The sequence below is a fragment of the Lepus europaeus genome, chromosome 1 (genome assembly GCF_033115175.1).
Source record: "Lepus europaeus isolate LE1 chromosome 1, mLepTim1.pri, whole genome shotgun sequence".
Taxonomy (NCBI): Eukaryota; Metazoa; Chordata; class Mammalia; order Lagomorpha; family Leporidae; genus Lepus; species Lepus europaeus.
This window is the reverse complement of record NC_084827.1, coordinates 58433987-58454581: the sequence shown is the minus strand read 5'-3', so window position 1 is coordinate 58454581 and position 20595 is coordinate 58433987. Positions and strand designations below refer to the sequence as shown.

At 42.1% G+C, this 20595-nt stretch overlaps 1 protein-coding gene across 2 annotated transcripts in view; it reads right to left on the bottom strand.

The window, feature by feature from the left end:
• Window positions 1-20595, bottom strand: part of CNTNAP5 (contactin associated protein family member 5) — a 967841-nt gene that overhangs the window by 409457 nt on the left and 537789 nt on the right. For both annotated transcript variants that reach the window (XM_062199074.1, XM_062199079.1), the window contains exons 9-10: window positions 17528-17677; window positions 14185-14356 (exon numbers count right to left, since the gene is read on the bottom strand). In XM_062199074.1, coding sequence (XP_062055058.1) covers window positions 14185-14356; window positions 17528-17677 — 322 coding nt within the window. The remainder of the gene's footprint in view (window positions 1-14184; window positions 14357-17527; window positions 17678-20595) is intronic.

Genomic DNA, 20595 nt, shown 5'->3' with positions numbered 1-20595 from the left:
TGATGGCTTCTAGTATGACCATAATATGTGTTTGTTTAAAATGTAAGCTCATTTGGAAGGTGACTAGAATTGGTCAACATAAACAGTAAAGGAATACTTTGATGTAATAGTTTCTTCTTAGGTAATACAGAGTTTTTGACATATTCAACTGGTAATAGTTAATTACTTCTCTGGCAGGATCTTGAAAGAAAATTAAGTCACATAATGATAGGATTTTTTTCTCCTCTGATGTAACCATCTTTGGGGAAAGAGCACCAGAAGGGATATTGATCATGGCCACACAGAACCTGGACTGCTAAGGCTGATATTACCTCTTATTCACTAGACCTGAATGCATAGGTACAAACCAAGTCTTCAGACTGGTCTCTGACACAGTCCCATGTTGCTAATGTGTGCCTGAGAAAAATCTAAAGCACACGAGGACTGACCTTAGCAAACTCTCTAACCCTGCACTTTCCCATAAGTAGTCACTAGTCAACATGTCTATTTAAATAAAAATTAATTAAAATTAAATAAAATTTAAGATTGAGTTCTTAGTTACAGTAGCTACACTTCAAGTCCTTAATCAACTCTTATGACTAGGTGTGAAATAGCATGAAAGATAGCATTTCTATCATCAGAAAATGTTCCATTGTACAGTACTGGTCTCGGGTAAAGGTCTTAGATTCATAGGAGCAAAATATTTACCTTTCTTTCCTTTAAGGTTCATCCATTCCTAAGGGGAAATAATCTGGTCCACTCTGACATCACAAATATGGTAACTCAAGGGTGTACCATGAATGCCAACTCTTTTTTTTTTTTTTTTTGACAGGCAGAATGGACAGTGAGAGAGAGAGAGACAGAGAGAAAAGTCTTCCTTTTGCCGTTGGTTCACCCTTCAATGGTCAATGGTTGCCGCGGCCATGATCCGAAGCCAGGAGCCAGGTGCTTCTCCTGGTCTCCCATGCGGGTGCAGGGCACAAGGACTTGGGCCATCCTCCACTGCACACCCCGGGCCCCAGCAGAGAGTTGGCCTGGAAGAGGAGCAACCGGGACAGAATCCGGCTCCCCAACCGGAACTAGAACCCGGTATGCCAGCGCCACAGGCAGATTAGCCTATTGAGCCGCGGCGCCGGCCGAATGCCAATTCTACATTTTTCATTTTATGGTGCACTGATTTCATTTTGTGTGTCTGATGCTAACTAGATCTTAGTTTAGTTCTGCATCTACAATTAACTTTAATTTTTAATTTTCCTTATTTATGATGTGTCATCCTACCAACCTATTTTTACTTGACACATTCTTCCTTTGCCAAGATGACCGTTAAACCAGGAGCAGTCTGGATGTGCTCAGATGCTATCCCATATTTTCAAGATGATCCAAGAAGACCTAATAGATGTCTGGCTTTACTTTCAAAGGACAACCTTATTCTTAAAAATATTTCTAAGTTATTGGGGGACCTACTAATGAAAATATCTGTTAACAACATACTGTTGGGAAAATTGTCTAACACCAGCAAACCTGTTACCTCCTTGTAAAATTAGAATTGTTTCTTTTTTGTATATGTTAATATAGCACTTAATAGAATTATAGAATTGGGTAGGGTAATTTGTTCAGGAAGATGCCATCATGGCACCTGACTCAATATTAAATTTTATTAAACTGAAGTGACTCTAATCTGAGGCCAGTGTGGAAACAAGTATGGGAAAACTTCAAAGGAGAAGAAAAAAATTGCATTTCCTACATACTTGTTGTTTTTTATGAATAGGTTTTGGATGGCATTTGGCAAAAGTTGGAAACAGCTGTCTGTGGGAGAGCTTGACATAGTCAAATGAATAATAACAATGTTTAAGTCTCTGCCTGTTTAAGGCACTTTTGAAAAAGAAAAAATAATAATAAACACAGTGACAGAGCATGAGCTGGGCAGGATTCCAGTGCTGCTCTCTGGGCTGATGTACAACCTTTATCCTTCAAGAGCCTCACTTTCAGATAAACTACACACATGGTCACAAACACACTGGCACCCATCAGTGAAGTGTTGGTTTTATTTTTTTTTATTTTTTATTTTTTTTTCTTTCCATTCCTATGATGTCAACAGAGCCAGCTTCACAAGCTTTCCCCAGTGAGCCTCCAGGAGCTGTTCAGAGACTCACTGAATGCAGACCTTATTACCGGGAGACTGTTGACCTCTTCCAAAAGTCACTAAAGACATTTTGTCTATTTCTCTAGCTCTGCTTTCTCTTCAGCTTGCCTTCTTTGCAGAAAACTACTTCATTTTCTTCGTAAACGCATAAGATTGCAATAAGGATAATGTGCTTTGTATACTTCCTTCCACTGTATTATTTATGGACTACATTGCTCAAATACATTGCTCTGGTTTGCTTGTCTAATTTTATGATGGCCTTGCTAAATAAAAATACTCTTGCTTGCTAGTGCTTACAGAAGGAGCACTTAACACCACGTGAACCATGACAGCTGGCACCAGCGTTGCTTTTATTAGGCACTCTTGCTGTTCAAATAGAGTGAGATTTGGCGTGAGCCACACTAGGAAGTTTTCAAGATGAGAAAGGGGTGAAGGGCTTTGACTCCTAAATCTTGGATGGCAGCCTCCAAGGTCTTGAATGCCCAAAGTCGTTAAAGATCATTAAGTCCATCCCACATCTCAAGGCAGCACTATACTCAACTTCAGGAGGCTTGCTGAGTTCATAAGCTGCATGAGCATCTCATCCCCAGCTACGGAGAGCAAACATTGCTTCAGTTCAAAAAGTTCAAATTCTCCAACAAACAGTTTTAAAGCACGTGCTGTCAACACATTCTCTGACATAGAAGATGCTCAGTAAGTACATATGGGCAGCATGAAGAATTAACAAGTAGATGATGAAGACAGGAAGGAAGAGACGAGAGCATGGGAGACTGCAAAAGGTGAGCTGGAAATATTAGGACCTCGTCTTTCATGCCTCAGGGTCCCTCATGTGCTGGAAGTCACATGAAGTACACGCACAGATTTGGATGTTCAGAATATCTGAGTTGTAATAACACATAGGCCTTAAAAAAAACCCTAGTGGCTCATGGAATTTAAAGATAAGTTTTTTCGGGTAGAATAAATTTTGAAATCCATGTATAGTTTTTTGACACTATGCATTTTTGTGAACTTTTTGAAGACCTTTCCTCTATGTATTTGGGGAAAGGGGAGAGAGGTCTGGGCCCAATTGTTTGCAGAAGAATAGTTCTCAGCTATTCTATTCCTTTATCTACAAAATGACTCTACATTGTTCTATCAGAATGGTTGTGTTATGAATTGACTGTGCTGTGGAGAATGACTTGATTGAAAAGGAAATTTTAAGGCAGGCAGGAGCTCATTTCTGAGTCCTCTTCTCATGGTCTCTTATACCAATGTGCAAAGTGTGGATTAGAGGGCCGGTGCTGGCATAGTGGTAAAGCAACTGCCTGCAGTGCCAGCGTCTCATGCGGGCACCAGTTCGAGTCTCAGCTGTTTCACTTCCCATCCAGCTGTCTGCTACGGACTGGGAAAGCAGTAGAAGATGGCCCAAGTCTTTGGGAACCTGCACCCATGTGGGATACCCAGAAGAAGCTCCTGGCTCCTGGCCTCAGATCGGCACAGCTCCAGCCATGGCGGCCAATTGAGGAGTGAACCAAAGTATGGAGGTTCACGCTCTCTCTCTCTCTTCTCTCTCTCTCTGCCTCTCCTTCTCTCTCTGTGTAACTATGACTTTCAAATAAATAAATAATTTTTTAAAAAAGTATGGATTAGAAGAAAGAGCACCATTGGAGCCAGTGCTGTGGCATAGTGGGTAAAGCTGCCACCTGTGATGCTAGCATCCCATATGGGTGTCAGTTCATGTCCTGGCTGCTCCACTTCTAATTCAGCTCCTTGCTAATGGTCTGGAAAAATCAGCAGAGGGTGGCCCTAGTACTTGTACCTCTGCATCCATGTGAGAGATCCACATGAAATTCCTGGCTCTTGGCTTTGGCCTGGCTGTTACAGCCATCTAGGAGTGAATCAGAAGAAACATCTTTCTGTCTCTCTGTCTCTCCCTCTCTCTCCCTGTAACTCTGACTTTCAAATAAATCAATCTTGAAGAAGAAGAAGGAGGAGGTGGTGGTGGAGGAGGAGGAGGAGGAGGAGGAGGATCCCAAGGAATTGCTGCACTCCCTTCCCATTCTTGGTTTTCCCTTGCTTCTTGGACGCTGCAGATATTGGAGAGCTATTTAATATCACTGATGACAACACCAATTTGTTTGACTCTCCTTATTATTTGCTCAAGTTCTGCCAACCACATGTTCTCATCACCCGTAGCCCCCAGTGTGTGAATCTGCTCCCATCAGCTCTAGAGCTGCAGCTTAACATGAGTACCTATGGTAATTGTAATGACCTTTAAAATGCATATTCCTCTTGTCACTTGGGATTTACTAAATTGCCAGCTCAAATATCATCCCCACCTTTACACTGGGGTTTATTGTGTATAGGAAAACTTTTTTCATATACTGTATTTCACCATGTGTGTAGATGTAGCATATGCTATTAGAAATGAATTGCAAGAAGATAAATCCTTTAAGCACGGCAGCCGGGGGAGGGATGTGGCATTGCAGGGAGGAGAGTAAAGGGGTTGTATCAATGGCAGGCGGAGAAGTCTCAGCACACTGCTGTTTGGGGAAAATGTAGGAAATTCATTTTTAACTAAAAGCTCAGTGGTAGTGGTTGCTGCCCACTGAGGAAAGCAGAATTTTGCACTTCTTAGCCTCTCAGCCCCCAGAGCAAACAGATTTCAGTACAGGACATAGAGGCAAGATGTTGAGATCACAGTCATCAGCCCAAAATTTGTAGAAAACACTGGGAAGTGCAAATCTATGAGGAATCACTGGGAATGATTTATAGTGATCTGGAGCCTCAGGGTGAAGCTGCCAACACTTTGCTTTGCTGATAGGCTGCCCCCATCCCCAGTACAAACCAACCTTCCTCTCAGATTCCCCTGGTCCTCTGAGGATTTGCATCACTTTGTTCACAGTGCTTGGAGATATGTGTGTGTGTATATATATATATATATATATAATCATATATATATATATATATATATATATATATATGATTTAGCAAAAAGTATGCCTTTGGGGCCAGCGTGGTGGTGCTGCAGATTAAGTCCCCACCTTGTGAGTGTGGTTCCTGACTTCCAATCCACCTCCCTTACAATGTGCCTGGAAAGCAAGCAGGAGATGGTTGAAGTTTTTATGGGGCCCTGACACTAATGTGGGAGATCCAAATGGAGTTCCTGTAATTCTCAATAAGATTACCCAGTCGAATCTCTAAATTCAGTTACTTAAAACTACAAATTATTTTCATACTGAAAGCAGAAATAGCCTTTGACCTAATTATAACAACTACATAAACCAACCAAATTGTGTTTTTCAGCACAGGAAAGAGCAACTGGCAGGCAAGGTGATTCTAACATTTTCTTATAATAAGGTAAAAGGTGCTAAAAGTGGGGAGGACATCACCTGAGTGTACAGATGGTGAAGTTTGGAAGCACGAAATTCCACTTAATCTGCATTCTCTCAAAATACTCTCTGTGTTACATTGGTTTGTTTCCCCTTTCATTGCCCAGGTGCTGCAGTCTCTACTACTGCCTGGTCTGCAGCATGTGCCAAAGCTGGGTTCCTGCTGTGGCCTAGTAAATCATGTCAAAGAGATATTTTTAAGATGAAGCTAAACCTGGAGGGAAGACTTCAAATCTGTAACTCGAATCAAGTGGAAACATTAATCATTTGTCCCAAACATAAAATAGGTTATGTATGTAGGTAAATTATTCAAAGAAGTGTCATCCTTTCCTGCCCGCGTATAGGTTTTCTAAAATCTAGCCTGCTGATATACAGAGAGCTCCATCCATTTCTGTCTCTCTTACTTTTAACTTTAAGAACTTTCACCTTTCTGCTCTTAATATTTGCCAAAACTCCAAGAGAGAAAGAGAGTAATATCACCTTGATCTTGTTTAACACCTTAAAGTTATAAAATGCATACAGTACCCCTACTTGACAACTAAAGGAACTGAGATATGAAAAGGTTAAAAATGAAGATTGTGCCCATAGTTGGGTTAAAATGTAAAAGTGGGAATCATTGCCTCAAAATCTAGAGTTGAATTCCATTCTCAGGTAAGTTATTAACTTTATGTCAATGTCATCTGCCAACGAGGTAGGTCAATAGAACCTTTGGGCACTGGGGAAGTTAAAGTGGATCATTTATATATAAACACACACAATGCTCACCATGCATAGGCTCAGGAACAAGTGGATTCATCTCTGCATTCAGAAGTCCATGTTACAATAAAACCATAAAGCCTGATCTAAGTTCTATCAACTTCCTGTGAGAGATCGTCATTCAAAATAAAAATGGCATAGAACTAATTTTAAACTTAGGTTTCATTTCAAAGACATTGACCTTCTATGGTAGGTCAGACTATTTTTTCCCCAACTCAAAATATATTAAATTCCATGTTTTGCTTCCAACTGTGCCTATAAACAGTGCTTACAATGGCCCACCAATGAATGCCCTTGGACCACAGAAAAGCAATGTTAAAGACTACACTTTGCCTGAGTGGATGTAAATGAGGAAAAAAATGAATGTGACATTGGATGTATGGAAGGAAGCACTCCCTAGAGAATGTAAAAAAAAAGGAAGGAAAATCCTCATCAGAGTGCTGGTTGAAGATTTATTGAGATATTGACTACATGAAGGAATTGGGGACTAGGGGAGGCATCTCCTTCTTCTTATAATTAATATAGACATGTTTTCTGTTGTACATGTGACTTGAAAATCTAAAATAAACATTGCCTCTTGTTTCCATCTCAAGCAAAATTTTCCTTAGGTGCTGTAGGAGCTTATAGATTTTGACGGACATTTTTTCAGTGCTCCCTGCTTATTACACCTTGATCTCACAACCATAGCTCTTTGAATGAATCCCTCATCATTGCAAGTGCTTAGAAAAACTCACCTGGCTCCTTGCTTTGGCTTTGTTTTCAGTATCAATAGTAGAGTTTACCCTTTTCGCATGGCTTGGATGAGAGGATGGTGGAATTCATACCACCATCTGGTGGGCCAGAATGGAGTGCTATTTTTGGCCTGGCTGGCACTCTGTGTTTTCCATAAATCAAGGTACCTTGGTGTCCTTATGCTCCAATAGAGAAGTACAATTTCATCAAGATGATGGTGAAAACCAGTAAAAGAAAAAGATGAGGTTGGTAGCAGAACACAAGTGTTATTTGTTCAAGGTCATGTATTCCTATCAGACCCAGCTTCCATGTTCTTTCCAAGCTCTCCTTCCCTACTGAGATTCAAAGAGGATGGGCAAGTGGTGGGAATAAGTGTTCATTTAAGAAGCACCAAAATGAATCAGTACTCATTCTGGGGAGTTCCAAATGGGAAGTCCTTGCCAAAACAGCTAAGACACTCATTCTAGGCTACTTCAAAGATTTCTCGATTCCCTTATCATCCCAAAGAACTAGTGAAAGCTGGATCTCTTTGTGGAGGCTTCTGCCTTCCCAGGGTCTCCTCCAATGTGTTCTCCACCAGATTGTGACCTTAGGCTGTGCTGCAAGGGTGACAGTCCCATAGCACCCCAGGTGCTCTATCCACCAGTATCTGTAGCCCTTCTCTTTCTAAGTTAACACAACCCAATTTATGACGTTTTTAACACTGGATGAAATCCACCATGTTTTACTTCCTAATCCTGCTGAGAAGGTAGCATGCCTCTCCACTGCAGGGTTAGAGTGGGGCAGGGCAAGGCAGGCCAATGCTCTTCAACCCCAGTTCTTGATTTATAGCCAGACTCTGTCACATATTGGCTGTGTGACCTCAGGCAAGATACGTGGTGCATCTAAGTCTCAATTTTATTGTCTGCATAATAGAGTTAATAATATTACCTACTTCAGGGGCCAGTGTTGGGATGTAGCAGATAAAGCTGCCAATTATGATGCTGGCATTCAATAAGGGCATCAGTTCCTGTTCCAGCTGCTCCACTTCTTATCTGGTTTCCTACCAATACAACTGGGAAAGCAGCAGAAGATGGCACAAGTATTTGGGACTCTGCCACACAAAGAGAATGAGCTAGAGTTCCTGATTCCTAGATTCAGCCTGGCCTAGCTATTAGGGGAGTGAACCAGTGGATAGAAGATCTCTCTTTCTCTCCCTGTTGCATTGCCTTTCAAATAAATAAATTAGTCTTTAAAAAGTGTCCTCCTTTGACCAGTTCTAGCCACCCAAGCCCATTTCTCTTTCCTGGCCCTTTAGCAACAGGTACTTGACATTTGTATAGACTGAGGAACCTAAGAAACCTGAATTTGAATCCTGGCTCCTTGCAAAAGGAAATAGGTGACTTTGGGCAGCCACCAAACCTTCCTAAGCACTGATGTTCTTATGAGAAATGGGACAACCTGGTGGTTCTCAAATTTGAGTGTACATCAGCAAAACCATCGGGACCCCTGCCCAACCTCCCATTTCAGATCCAGTAGGAATGGTGATGTTGGTGTTACTGGTCTGAGGACAAGGCTTGGAGAACCACCTTGTGGAATTTACAGGAGTGTGGGGGAGAATTAAATGAAATAATATTTGGAGAATGTTGTTCAGTAACTGTTATATAAAATATAACCTTTTCTTTTCCTCCTTAAAAGAAGGCTAAAAATTATAAATAAAGAAGCAGAAGTGATCTCGTTTAGATTTTGGCCTTATCCCATCATGAGTTATGGAAGAACACCATATTGTAGCATTTCTCACTTTGGAGTTAGAAGCTCAGATTGTGTGGGCATTGCCCTTACAATGGCTTTTCTGGCACCCAGCATAAAGGCTTGCAATTTTAGAGGAGAATTAAAACATATGTATTACCCCGCAATGCAATCTTTTTATATTACCCTCTGTTTTTAACAAGCTCCCACACACAGGGTAGATTTTTAGCATGAATCTGTTTATGGGAGATGATCCAACATAATACTTCCCCACTCTCAGTGTTTACAGCACTCTAAAACCAGAACAGAGGTAAGAGTCTTGACCAATGAGATCATTAAGTGCTTTTCTGAAAAGAACACATATAGTGGAGAAAAAGAAGGGTTAATGGGAGCAGAGGCCACACTTCTTAACTCATTTGCTTCAAAAGTTGAATATCTTGTTCCACCTTTGACCACTCTTTGGAAAAAGCCAACTGTTGGATTTTAGAAATAATCAGAACAAAATATCTGCCCCATTGGATGTAATAGCAAGAAACAAAGGGACACAGCCCCTGCTTCCATCCCTGGTTTTGCTGCCCTGTAAGACACTTCTGCTGCTGCTTGTGCAAAACCAGAGCTGAACAGTGTTTTTAGACCTTCCCTAATGGCATCACTGTCTAAGGAAAGCTTCCAGGGAGTGAGATGTATGACCACCAAAGCCTAATGCTGAACAGAAGACCACATGCAAGCTGCACTTACAATCTTTATAAAGATGTGCAGGCAGTGTTTTTTCTTGTTTTGGGGTAGGGCCAGGCAGAGTCACTCCTATTATCACCACCACCCACAGACTGTGGGGTTTGTCTAGAAGAAAGAGCAAGCTAGGACTTTCAGTGAGGGCCATCCAAGAACTATTCTGATAATAAAAACAACCTCCCCATGCAACTAAATAAACTACATCCCCCTTCTGCAGCTGAGGATCTAATTGTTTTCATTCATATTCGTAATGGCTCTGTTGTAGTGGGGAGCAGCTAAGTGACAATGGTCAAGGAAGCCAGGAGGAAGAAGGAACTCAATGGTTCCATAAAATGTTCCTCGCATGTATTTGGACATCCCTTTGGAGAAAGGGACTTTGAGGCTGGGATATGTAAGACTCCTGGCCAAGGGGATACCAAGAGTTTGGGTCCAGGTATGGTGGGAATCATTCTCTTTCCCCCAAAGTTTATCACCTTTGCAAAGTCCAGGCAAGTCTACATCCTCTAGGAGAAGCTTTAAGACATCCCAGCCACAGAAGCCAGACCCAGGAATTTGTTAGAAAAGCATCCCACAGCAATCTGTGATTTACCAAGATGTTCCTGGTGATTCTGACGCAAAGTTCCCCTTCAATTCTGGCAAATGTAGGGTCAGCATATGTTTGAATCCAGAAAGTAGGGCCTTACTCAAGTTTGCTATTCAGGCTCACATTAATACTGGCCTTGAGCTTCATTGTTTGGTAAAATTCAAAGACCACAACCTTGGTACCTGAATGTTTGCTGATTTGCTAATGGGCAGTGACTTGGGGCTAAGAGGAGCAGGTCTTCCAAACAAATGGGAATCAAAGCCCAAAGGAAGTCACAGGTTTGACAGATTCGAAGGCAGATGTGAGTAATTTTTGTGGAAATTACCCCCAGCAGTTAGTGGGGATCACTTGACCATGGTGGGACTTGGGGTGGCATCAGAAGGATACCTATCCTCTCCTCTTCCTATGGAAGCTAGAGAGTTGAAAACTGTGGGAATTAACATACAAAATATTTACTGATTATCTACTGCATACTAGACATGCAACTGAGCACTTGCCTTCAACATGTTGCTTTTATGATCTTAGTTTTGCAAAATGTGCCATATTTCAAAGCTGATAAGTGGTGGGCTCTTCCTTCCTCTCAAAGCTGTTGCCACCTGCTCTGAGATTCAGGAATTCCCCCATAGAAGACCTCCACTTGCTCCAGTTGTCAGCATCTGAGTGGACCCCCTGTTCTAGCTTTGCATCTCATCATGGATTCAAATTCATGAAAATTATTGTATGATATGTTTCTCTTGCTCTGTATCTTGAACCCCACAAGACCAGACATGACCCCTGGAGTTGATGTGGATCCTTCCACAGCATGCTAGGAAGAACAGTCTCTGCGCCTGACTCACTTTGTTCCACTCAGGCTCTGCCTGACATTGAACACCACTTTGAATGCCCCCTTTAATGTGGAAATATATTGAGTATGCAAAGTTTACAAAGACTATGGTAGACTGCCTACGCCTAAAAAATCTACCTGGTTGGGTTGAAGATTGAGTTATGTATTTAAAGAGCCTCAGATACACAACAACTGCCACTTCCAGATCAGTACTTGTTTGATAGTACAGGGGAGAGAACAATGTCAAGTTTATCTCTTAATTGCAACTTCAGCATTGTGTGACCCTGGGAAAGCTGACATACATCTCGGACTCTCAGTGCACCTGAACTCTTAGGTCCCTAACAGCTGCTATAGTACCCTGTCATACTTTGGGACATACATACACTCCTTGCCTGTACATGGGACTTAACTGCAGAAAGTGTGATTGACAGTTGTTCCCTGAATGAAGCAGGATTTACGGCAGAATTTCTCTGTGATAGCTAAGGTATCTTGTCTCACCTATTATAAATCACGGGGGAGGGTCAGAGGTGGCTTATGAAATAAATGAGGTGCCAAAGGTATACAGAATATGAGGTTGGTGGTCAGGCCTGCAGAAGAGGTATAGCGGCTGCACATTGTACACCTGAGGCCCAGAAAGACAATAGATAGTGTGTGGATCTTCTCTCCTATCTTTGGTCTCGCCTGCACTGAATTTTCCAGAAAGCAACATATTTCCTGCTATGCCTCTGGTGAACTGTGCTACCTCTCTTTTTACCAGAGTCCAGAACATGTTGCCGTTTGCCCATCAATGGGATGCAAAGGGATTAAAGTTCCTCAATCCACAAGAATGGACCCTACAATTTTTTACTTGGGATGACCTTTCAATGGTGGTTTGCAAAAACCACCAAAAGGGTAGCAGCTTCACTAGACCCCATGTCAAAGGGAAACTTAAAGGGCCCTAGGAGGAGGAAACTTTGGGACCTTTGCACCTCTCACGCGACTACTGCCTTGGATTTGCTATATCATATCTCTTCATAGTGGCCAATGGTAAATAGCTTCAAAACGTGTACACCACATATTTGGGGCCAGAAGAATAGACAGTGGGGAGGGCTGGATCTCACCTTACTTTGAGAGAGTGGAGGCACGGGTACTGATGGCAAGGAGGGGGTCTGCGTCTCTGTGGCCAGTGAGGAAGGGGCCAGAAAAGGAACTGTGAAGAGACTCAGCCTGCCAGGGCCCCAAGTAAGGAACACACAGCCTGCCTACTCTCCCCTGCTTCTCTATTGAGAAGCAGTCTCCTTAGAGGCAAAGACTTTGCACTTGCCCTGAAATTAAGTTTGCATTGATTAACACATTAAAAATAAAACACCAATCTCAGAAACCACCTGCCTTTATAACCCCTGCCCCTCTCCAACAAATGTCAAATACACATTCACGATAAAATGAATCAAGCAAAGCCTCTTGCCACATGTTTCCCTTCTATTGGAAATGGTGCCTGGTAAATCAAGACAAACGTACCATTTACCCTCTAAACTAAACACGATCCCTTATGATACAATTAGCCCAAACCACAATTGTATGTAATACAATTATGCAAGACTACAATTACACAAAAGTAATGATGCAGTGTAGATGGCAATGACTTTCACGTAATGGAAAATAATGGAAGTGTCTTTGATTAGAAATTAGAGTATCATAGAAACCCCTATTGATAAATGTCCTCTGTATTGATCCACATTTTGCAGAGAGCTATGTAGGCTGATGGAGTAGGATCAGCTATGAATAAAGACTGCCGGGGTGGAAACCATTCCCTGTAAGATCTTCAATTATGAGATCTTTAAACTAGAACATTTTAAGGAAGAACATATTTTATTCCCACCTTTCCAGCTGGCCTAATAGAAAACAAAAAAAGTGAAGAAGCAGAACCAGGAAGCCTAAGTGATTTGTTGATGACCCCGTGTGCAGTGGTATTAATAGAGAAACTTGTGTGTAAAGTTCCTCCTAATTATATTGGCCATCCCCAGAATTAGCAGAAATTATCATCTACAGGGTTGATTCCTCTTCCACTCAGCAAAAGCACCTGCTACTCCCCTGGCCTTTGACAGTCACCTCCCTCTCTTTGCATTCACTCTCTTCCAATGCTTCTTTACCTCTTGTTTCTAAGTACGCTGTCTGCTAGTCAAATCTGATCATCTTCCTTCCTGATTCTTGCCTGAAGTTCTTCATGAGTTGTCTTGGCTTACGTCTGCAGCAGCATTCCTATCATGTGCTCTCCTCACATCGACCCACCATTCTGAGAAATATTTGGAAGTCTCTAAGGCACCATGAATTGTGAAACAATGCATTATTTTATATGCCCCTTAGAAATAATAAATATCATCATTTACACTGTAACATTCTATCAAGTATAAAATGCGTCTCAATATTAAAGATTTCACATGTTAAATGATTATGAATTGAGTATTTTTTTTTAGTTTGCAAATAAGAGAGTAGTTCTTTGTGATTTATCTCACTCTATTGTAATGGCTAATTTGTTCCCTGATAAAATGTGAGTGGAAACTCCCTATCACCAACACATAGGCAAGCATTTAGATATTATTTACCCATTTAAAAAATGATATATTGAGTCATGTTAGCAGAATTAGCAGAAGCCAGGGAAAGAGCAAAGGAGCCTTCCTGAACACTCAGAATCCATCCTCTTTGGTTTTCTGCACTGTGTCTTTAAATCTAGAAACTCCCAATAGAAGGGGAACCAAATCCCAGGAGGAAAGGAGAGAGACCAAGCTTTCGCTAGATCTGAGGGCTGCAGAGTAAAAGCGCTGATTCTCAAGCCATGGTCTGGTCTCTTCCAAGCCTAAGAAGCAGTAAGGGAGAGGGGCAACAGCAAAGATCAGCCTCCTCAGGGGTTGCTGTGTGCCACTGGGCACGGCTGGGACTTCTATTGCAAGACTATCAGTGGCCTGATGCTCACGAGCCTGTGTTACCAAAAGACACCCGTGGCAGCGAAGAGTGAAACGGTTGGGGAGAGAAGTAATTCCTCCCTCCTCTCTATTTTACTCTTAACTTCAAAGTAATCAAATGTTGTTTATGCATAAAATTTTAATCCTTTCACAAATTTGTATTTTGATTTAATTTGCATATCCCATTTACTGCAAGTCAACATGAAGAGAGACTCAACTAATTTAAACCGTTTTTCTCTGGGCCTGAAATCCTTTCAGAAATATTTTCCATTAGGCGACTCAATTATGTCTAATGTGGCTAATGTCGGTGGATTAGAATTTTGCTTAAAGAAACTCATATTTAGAACAGGGAGAATGGGAAGGGGGTGGGAGAACAGAGGAGAAGAGACAATAATTACCTGTCTTTGATGCTACACAGATCAATGTGTAAATCACTAAAATTCCCCAGGGAACCTTGCTGAACTGAAATGAGGTCCTTGGGCTGGTTATCAATAAAGATGAGCCTCATGCAGCCTTGGAAAGCCTTAATGGGATTGAAACATTGGGAATCGGTGAGATTGTCGGGGCACCCTGTGGGACAGAGAGAAAAGATGAAGAATGCTGAAATGATCAGTCATTGCTTTGGCGACCTATTGATGGAAGACCTCGAGGTCTAATTATTTCAGTGCTTTTTTATTCACAGCAGTGTGCACACTTCTGTTGTAAACCCTGACATTCTTGGGGAGGGGGATGGATTGGTACAGAATGGGCCACGTTCCATCATTGCATAGAAAATGAATGTGTGTTAAAGGGAATACCAGTACTGTAACATTTATCTCTTTCTGATTGTTTTTCCCTGTTGGTAAGCTATTTGCCACTCTCTTCCATGGTATCCTTCACGCATCCACAGAAAGCAACATATTAGAACCACTTAGGAATTCTGTTTCTGTCTCCAAACTCACATCTAAATGCACAATTCAATCCTGAATTACACTTTCAAAGGAAATTATGCTTTGGGTAAGGATGGTGGCAGAGTAATTGTCTGGTTAATTGTTAGCATTAACAGGTTTGGTTCCTGGGAAAGGTACACACAGGGACGTTACTGGAATTTTGAACTGATGTGCAAGGCAAATCCAGACGTTAAGGGAACTAAGGAATTAAATGCACATAGTTAGAGCGCTATAATAGCATACGTGAAAGGTTAACACTCTCCTTTTTAAAGAGTGCTCTTTTAAAAAAATACATTACACTGATTTAGCATAGCTGGCAACCAGTGCATATGTACCTCTCATTAAGGCAGAGAGAGCAAAGCAGGTATAGGAGTGCTCACCTGCCTTGCAGACTCTTTCCCATTGGTTGTAATAGGTTCAGAGCATATGGGAATGCAAGCTTGAAAACATGGCAATAACCCATAAATAATTGGGAATTATTTCAGCCATCTCTAATAGACACTCACTGCTGGGCTAAAGGCTGGCAGCTGGTTAACAGCTCACAGGCACACTATAAAATGAAGAGAGATGCTACAACTTCTAATTGAAGCTGTAGAGAGAATTTATGCAAGTTGACGGTTATTACTGAAACTCATTTTTCACCTTCCTTAAGTTTACAGTCGATGTGTGAGGTGTTTGTTTAAACGCTGTGCAAAGCATAGTAATTCACCTCCTAAGCCCAGTGTCCCTTAAAATGCACCTCTAAGATCACTCATTCAGCTGGGGGAGGGGAATCATTTTGGCCGTTAGAGATGTCAGAGGCTTATTGTACCATAATTATTTAAAAAAATCTTCCCTAGAAATCAATTCAAGATTGCTGTCCTTTCTCTCTCACTTATATATTGCCTACGATGTAAAATCACACAATCTGTGAAGTATGGCTTCAGGAGTCCCAAGACCCTTGCTCTGCAGCCTTTATGCTACATCTGCTCTCATCCTTCGTTTTTACTAGTGGGCCATGGAGGGCACAGATCTGGATGTGAATTCTTGTGCTCCTGTTCTTCACTAGCTCTATGGAATTGCACAAATTATTTCATCTCAGCAAACAATGGTTTTGCTCTCTATGAAATATGAATAACACCTACTACACAAAGGTGCCACAGGAGTTAAACCAAGTAAGACACACACAAGCTTTGCAAAGAGTAAAGGTGCATCTCTTTCTAAAAGGATTGTTGCCTTTGCACAGGTGGAGAAGATCTGAGGAGAAGGACAAAGACCCTTCCTCACCCTAAAATCAAACCACCCTGGTGTTGCTCCACATGAAACCCCTATATGGACTCGTGTACCACACTTGTACAAAGTCCCTTTTAGGTTTCAATGTGTAAGATTGTGTAAGAGAAAAGAGTTAGAAAACCTATGTGAGAGACTGCAGTGCATCAATTTACACAAGACCACTCTTACATTCCCTAGAAGAGAGAGTGGTCAGTTGCAGCCCAGAACCAGCCCAAGCCCATGTCTATCAGGGCTGGAGCCGGTTTTCTCACTCCCCAAACGTGATCTCTGTTTACACTTTGGTTTCCACTCTCCCAGCTTAGGGTGAGCCTATTTCCCCATGTCCCAGAGAAGAATATTCAAGTCTTCTAAGTGTCTTGCTCAAGATCAGACATCCAATGTTCTTTTCATAGATTATTTCTATGATACAAAAAAGCTGAATTCTCATTTTAATGAAAAGTCCTTTAAAGACCTAACCACACGCGGGTACTTCAAAAGGTCTATGGCACAGTGGGCGTTTGTTGCAGTGATTAGGATGTTCACGTCCCATTAAAGTGGCTGGGTTTTAATCACTGATACACTTGTGATTCCAGATGCCTGCTAATGTTCACCTTAGGATGCAGCAGGTGATGGCTCAAGAATCTGGGTCCCTGGAATGAGTTCCAGGCTCCTGGCTTTGAGCTGGCCCAGCCCTGGCTGTGACAGGCATTCTGGGGCGTGAACTAGCATTTGGAAGATCTCTGCCTATCTGTCTCTCTCTCTCTGCTTTTCAAGTAAATTTTAAAAATAAATAAAATAAAAAACAAAATGATCATTAAAATAGATCTTTTATAAGTTGTAGAAAATATATATTATGAGGATGATATGTATAGATTTCCATTTTTTTGCACTCAGATAAACATCTTTTAATTCCATTTTCCATGAACTTTTTGAAGTACCATCGTATGTGTTTCATCCTAGTTATCTTCAATGTTTGGTCCTTGTAAAGATTCCCGGAATTCACTTAACATAGGAGAGGGCAGAACCCGAGCAGGCTTCTTCCTATGTAGCTACAAGTTCCTTGGCCTCCTGGTCCCTCCCCATTCCAGCTGCCCCAAGTCATGGGCATGGTGTCCAAGCTTGTGAGGAGGGGAGGCAAGGGGCTGAGAAAGCAAAATGATAGAGAAGTGACCTCGGTGGCTAAGTAGGCTGCTTCTACCTGAGTTTCCTTCTTTTAAGCACTGCTGACTCTTGGTGCATTTTCTATAAGTTTTCAGCTGAGTTTCTCTTTCCAATGTGATCACAGAGCCTGGCATAGCTGCAAACTTCCATTGGCAGTATTATGTAACCCAGCTCTTAGAGATGAAACTCTTCCCTTCCTCAGCGCTGCCCTAGATAATGTATATTTGTACAGCTGTGAGATATTTTGCTTCTCACTATTCTCAGTGTGGGTATGTGTGTGTGTGTGTTCACAAAATGATCTCTTTGACAAAGTGTGATTCATCAGAGTGAAATAATTGCCCCCAGCATTTCTCCCTCCCCACTTCCCCTTATTTCCAATCTCAAATGTTGGAGAATTTACCTCCGAAGTAGTAGCTGCTTCCAGAATATATCTGCACCCGGGTAGTGTCTTGAGCCGGGGATGCTGCATCATTATCCAGGGTGAGAGTGATGCGGTTCCTTCTGGCGCTGATGCTGACCGCATGCCACAAGCCATCATTCAAGTTGCTGCCTGCAAAAGAAACAGGAAGGGCAAGCGTAGGGATGATTGATTCACAGAGGTCTGGAGAGAGCAGGGCTCGCTTCCCAGCCTGCTGTGGTCACACACATTCTCAGAGCAGACCCCTTCCTCCCTTGACTCAAACCAAATCAATGCTTATCAAGCATCATCTTTCTTCCTCTTCTTATAATTCTATTCTACTTTTCCTTTTTTGTCATTCTCCTTTTTCTCTTCCTTCCTTCCTTTCTTCTTTCCTCCTGTTCTCCCCTTCCTACCTTCCTTTCTCTTTCTGATTTTAAAATAGATAACCCACTTTTAATATGTTTGGTTTAAACACAAAAGGGCAAAACAAAATTTTATATATTTATAAATATATATATATATATATATATACAAACCACAATGAAAGCCATGTCATACGACAGTACTTATTAAAAGTCATGTCCTATATTAAATTGTCTACTGATGGACAAATGCAGAAGAAAAAGCTAAAAAGAAAACCGAAACAAAACTCAAAGTGATATCAATGGTCTCTTGCAGTTCTAGATGCAAAGCAGTCACACATGAGCAGATTGATTAGCTAACTCCATGTGAGAAGTGCAAGAATGTTTTATATTGGGAATGTTTTGGAAATGATCAAGAATTTGCAACATATCAGACAAGAATTGCAGTAGACAGGTAACCAACTTGGAGATCAAAAATTTGAGAATGAGCAGCAAGAGCTGTCAATGCTAGCCTAAGGAGAGGCTTCACCAATACCCTTAAACAAATGATTCTGGAAATGTTTTACCCAAACTCATTCCAACAGAGTATCTGGGAAGGTAGTCTTAGGTGTTTGCATTTTCAAAAAGCACGCTGTATGTTCTAACATGCAGCTAGGGATAACAATCACTGTTTTAGGATGTGGGAGTTCATGAGGGGTCTTTGGCACAGAATGATCTGGCTGGAGGGGCACATTCACAGAATCCTCTGGCCACAGAGCAGATGACAGGAGCTTGGAGGACTCCAGGCTGGGGGCAGAGCTGGTGGGACCCTTTGCTTGCAGAAGCCCCAGGAGACAGGACAACAGGCTCTCTGTCAAAGCAGCAGCCGTGGAAATGGACAGCGAGGGATAGATTAAGTGCTACTTGTGGAGGTAACATAGAGTCTGAAGGAGCAGTCCCGAAGCAGCCAGCCAGCAAGAAGGTGCCAACAAGCAGAGCACAGGCCTGAGGGGTCTCACAGGGGCAAGTGCAGAGCTTCTACTCCTGAGCTCCCAGACAGCTGGAGAAGCTGCCCAGGGGGATAAAGCAGCAGGCATGGGGCCCAGCTGCACTGACACTGGCACAAATGCCTCCCATCTGCTCAGAGCAACCCAGATGCAGGGGTGCTCCTTGTTGCCTGTCTCCACTGCAGCCCTGAACATCTGCTGAGGCTGGCAGGCAGAATCCAGAGGCAGCTCAGCCTGGCAAACACGCTCTTTCCTAAGAGCAGCAGATGCAGACAAGGCACAGTTTGGGTCCAGGCTACAGGAATTCTGCCAATGGGTTAGAGGTCCTTGTGTTTCCTAGTGGTGAACATTTGACTTCTTTCACGAGCACAGCCAGTTGTAGGTCTTTTCTCTTTACTTCATTTGCATGCTCATTTGAATAAATCTGCATACCAAATAAGATTGGACACAGCTAAATTATAGAATCTTAGGGCTGGATGGGAATCAGTAACTAGCTCAGCCAAAGAAACAAATGAGTCCCTAAGGGCCAAGGGCCCTGCTAGGTGCCAGAGTACATCAAGGAAGACAGTACAGGGAAAGTAGCCTCTAATTAGAAATCTCTCATTTAGTCATTTTTTAAAAATGTGTATTTATTTATTTGAAAGGCAGAGTTACAGAGACAGAGAGACAGAGAGATTTTCCATCCACTGGTTCACTACTCAAGTGGCCGCAAAGGCAGGAGCTGGGCCACCTATAGCCAGGAGCCAGGACTTTCTTCCAGGTCTCCCACGTACATGCAGGGGCCCAAGGTCTTGGGCCATCTTCTGCTGGTTTCCCAGGCAAATTAGCAGGGAGCTGCATTGGAAGTGGAGCAGCCAGGACATGACCAGGCACCCATATGGGAATGCCCACACTGCAGGTGGTGGCTTTACTATTTATGCCTCAGCACTGCTCTCTCATTTATCCATTTTTAGGAATTAAACTGGCCTAGGAAAAGAGCTCACAGCATCAGTGGATGTCTTTGATTCTGAGGGCATATCACCATCCATCCCTCACTGTCTTTACTGTTGTCACTTATTGAGGGCTTGGTTGGTTGGTTATTTCCTTTCTTTTTTTTATCTTTTTGATCTTTGCTTTCCATTTTGATTGGCCATTTCCTACATGGGCCCCTGTCTACCAGGGCAACCTGAGGGCAAATCTTAGCTCTTCAGAGGACTAATTTTAGAACACATTTCATGTTGCGAGCTTCTAATAGTACCCATGCCAGGTTCATTAAGTCAGATTTCTAGGAGTGGCTCCAGTCCTTGGAAGGTTCCAAGATCCCCAGAGATTGAGTTGTTCAGCCAGGGTTGAGAACTACTCCATTAGAGATTTTCAAAAGAGAAAGAAAAAAAGCTAGGAACAACACCACTAGTTTAAGGGAGTTGACCCCAGAATAAACTTTAAGGCAAATAAAGTGGTGTACTCTTCTCTACAAATGTTTCTTTTCACCTGGGACGTTCTCTTCCACTTCATTTGCTAATAGAGCTAACATAACATCTCTAGAGATTCTCCTCAGTTTGGTTCTGAGGAAGACTATTTAAAGGGGTGGCTGGAACTGCTGTTAATGATTCCAAATTGTGGAGTGCAAATTCTATCAGATTGCTTTTCTCCCAAGTGTCCCAGAGATAAATAGTTCTAAAAGAACACAGTGTTACAGCATGGAGAACAGGAGAGTGAAACCTGTGGGATCACAAATATC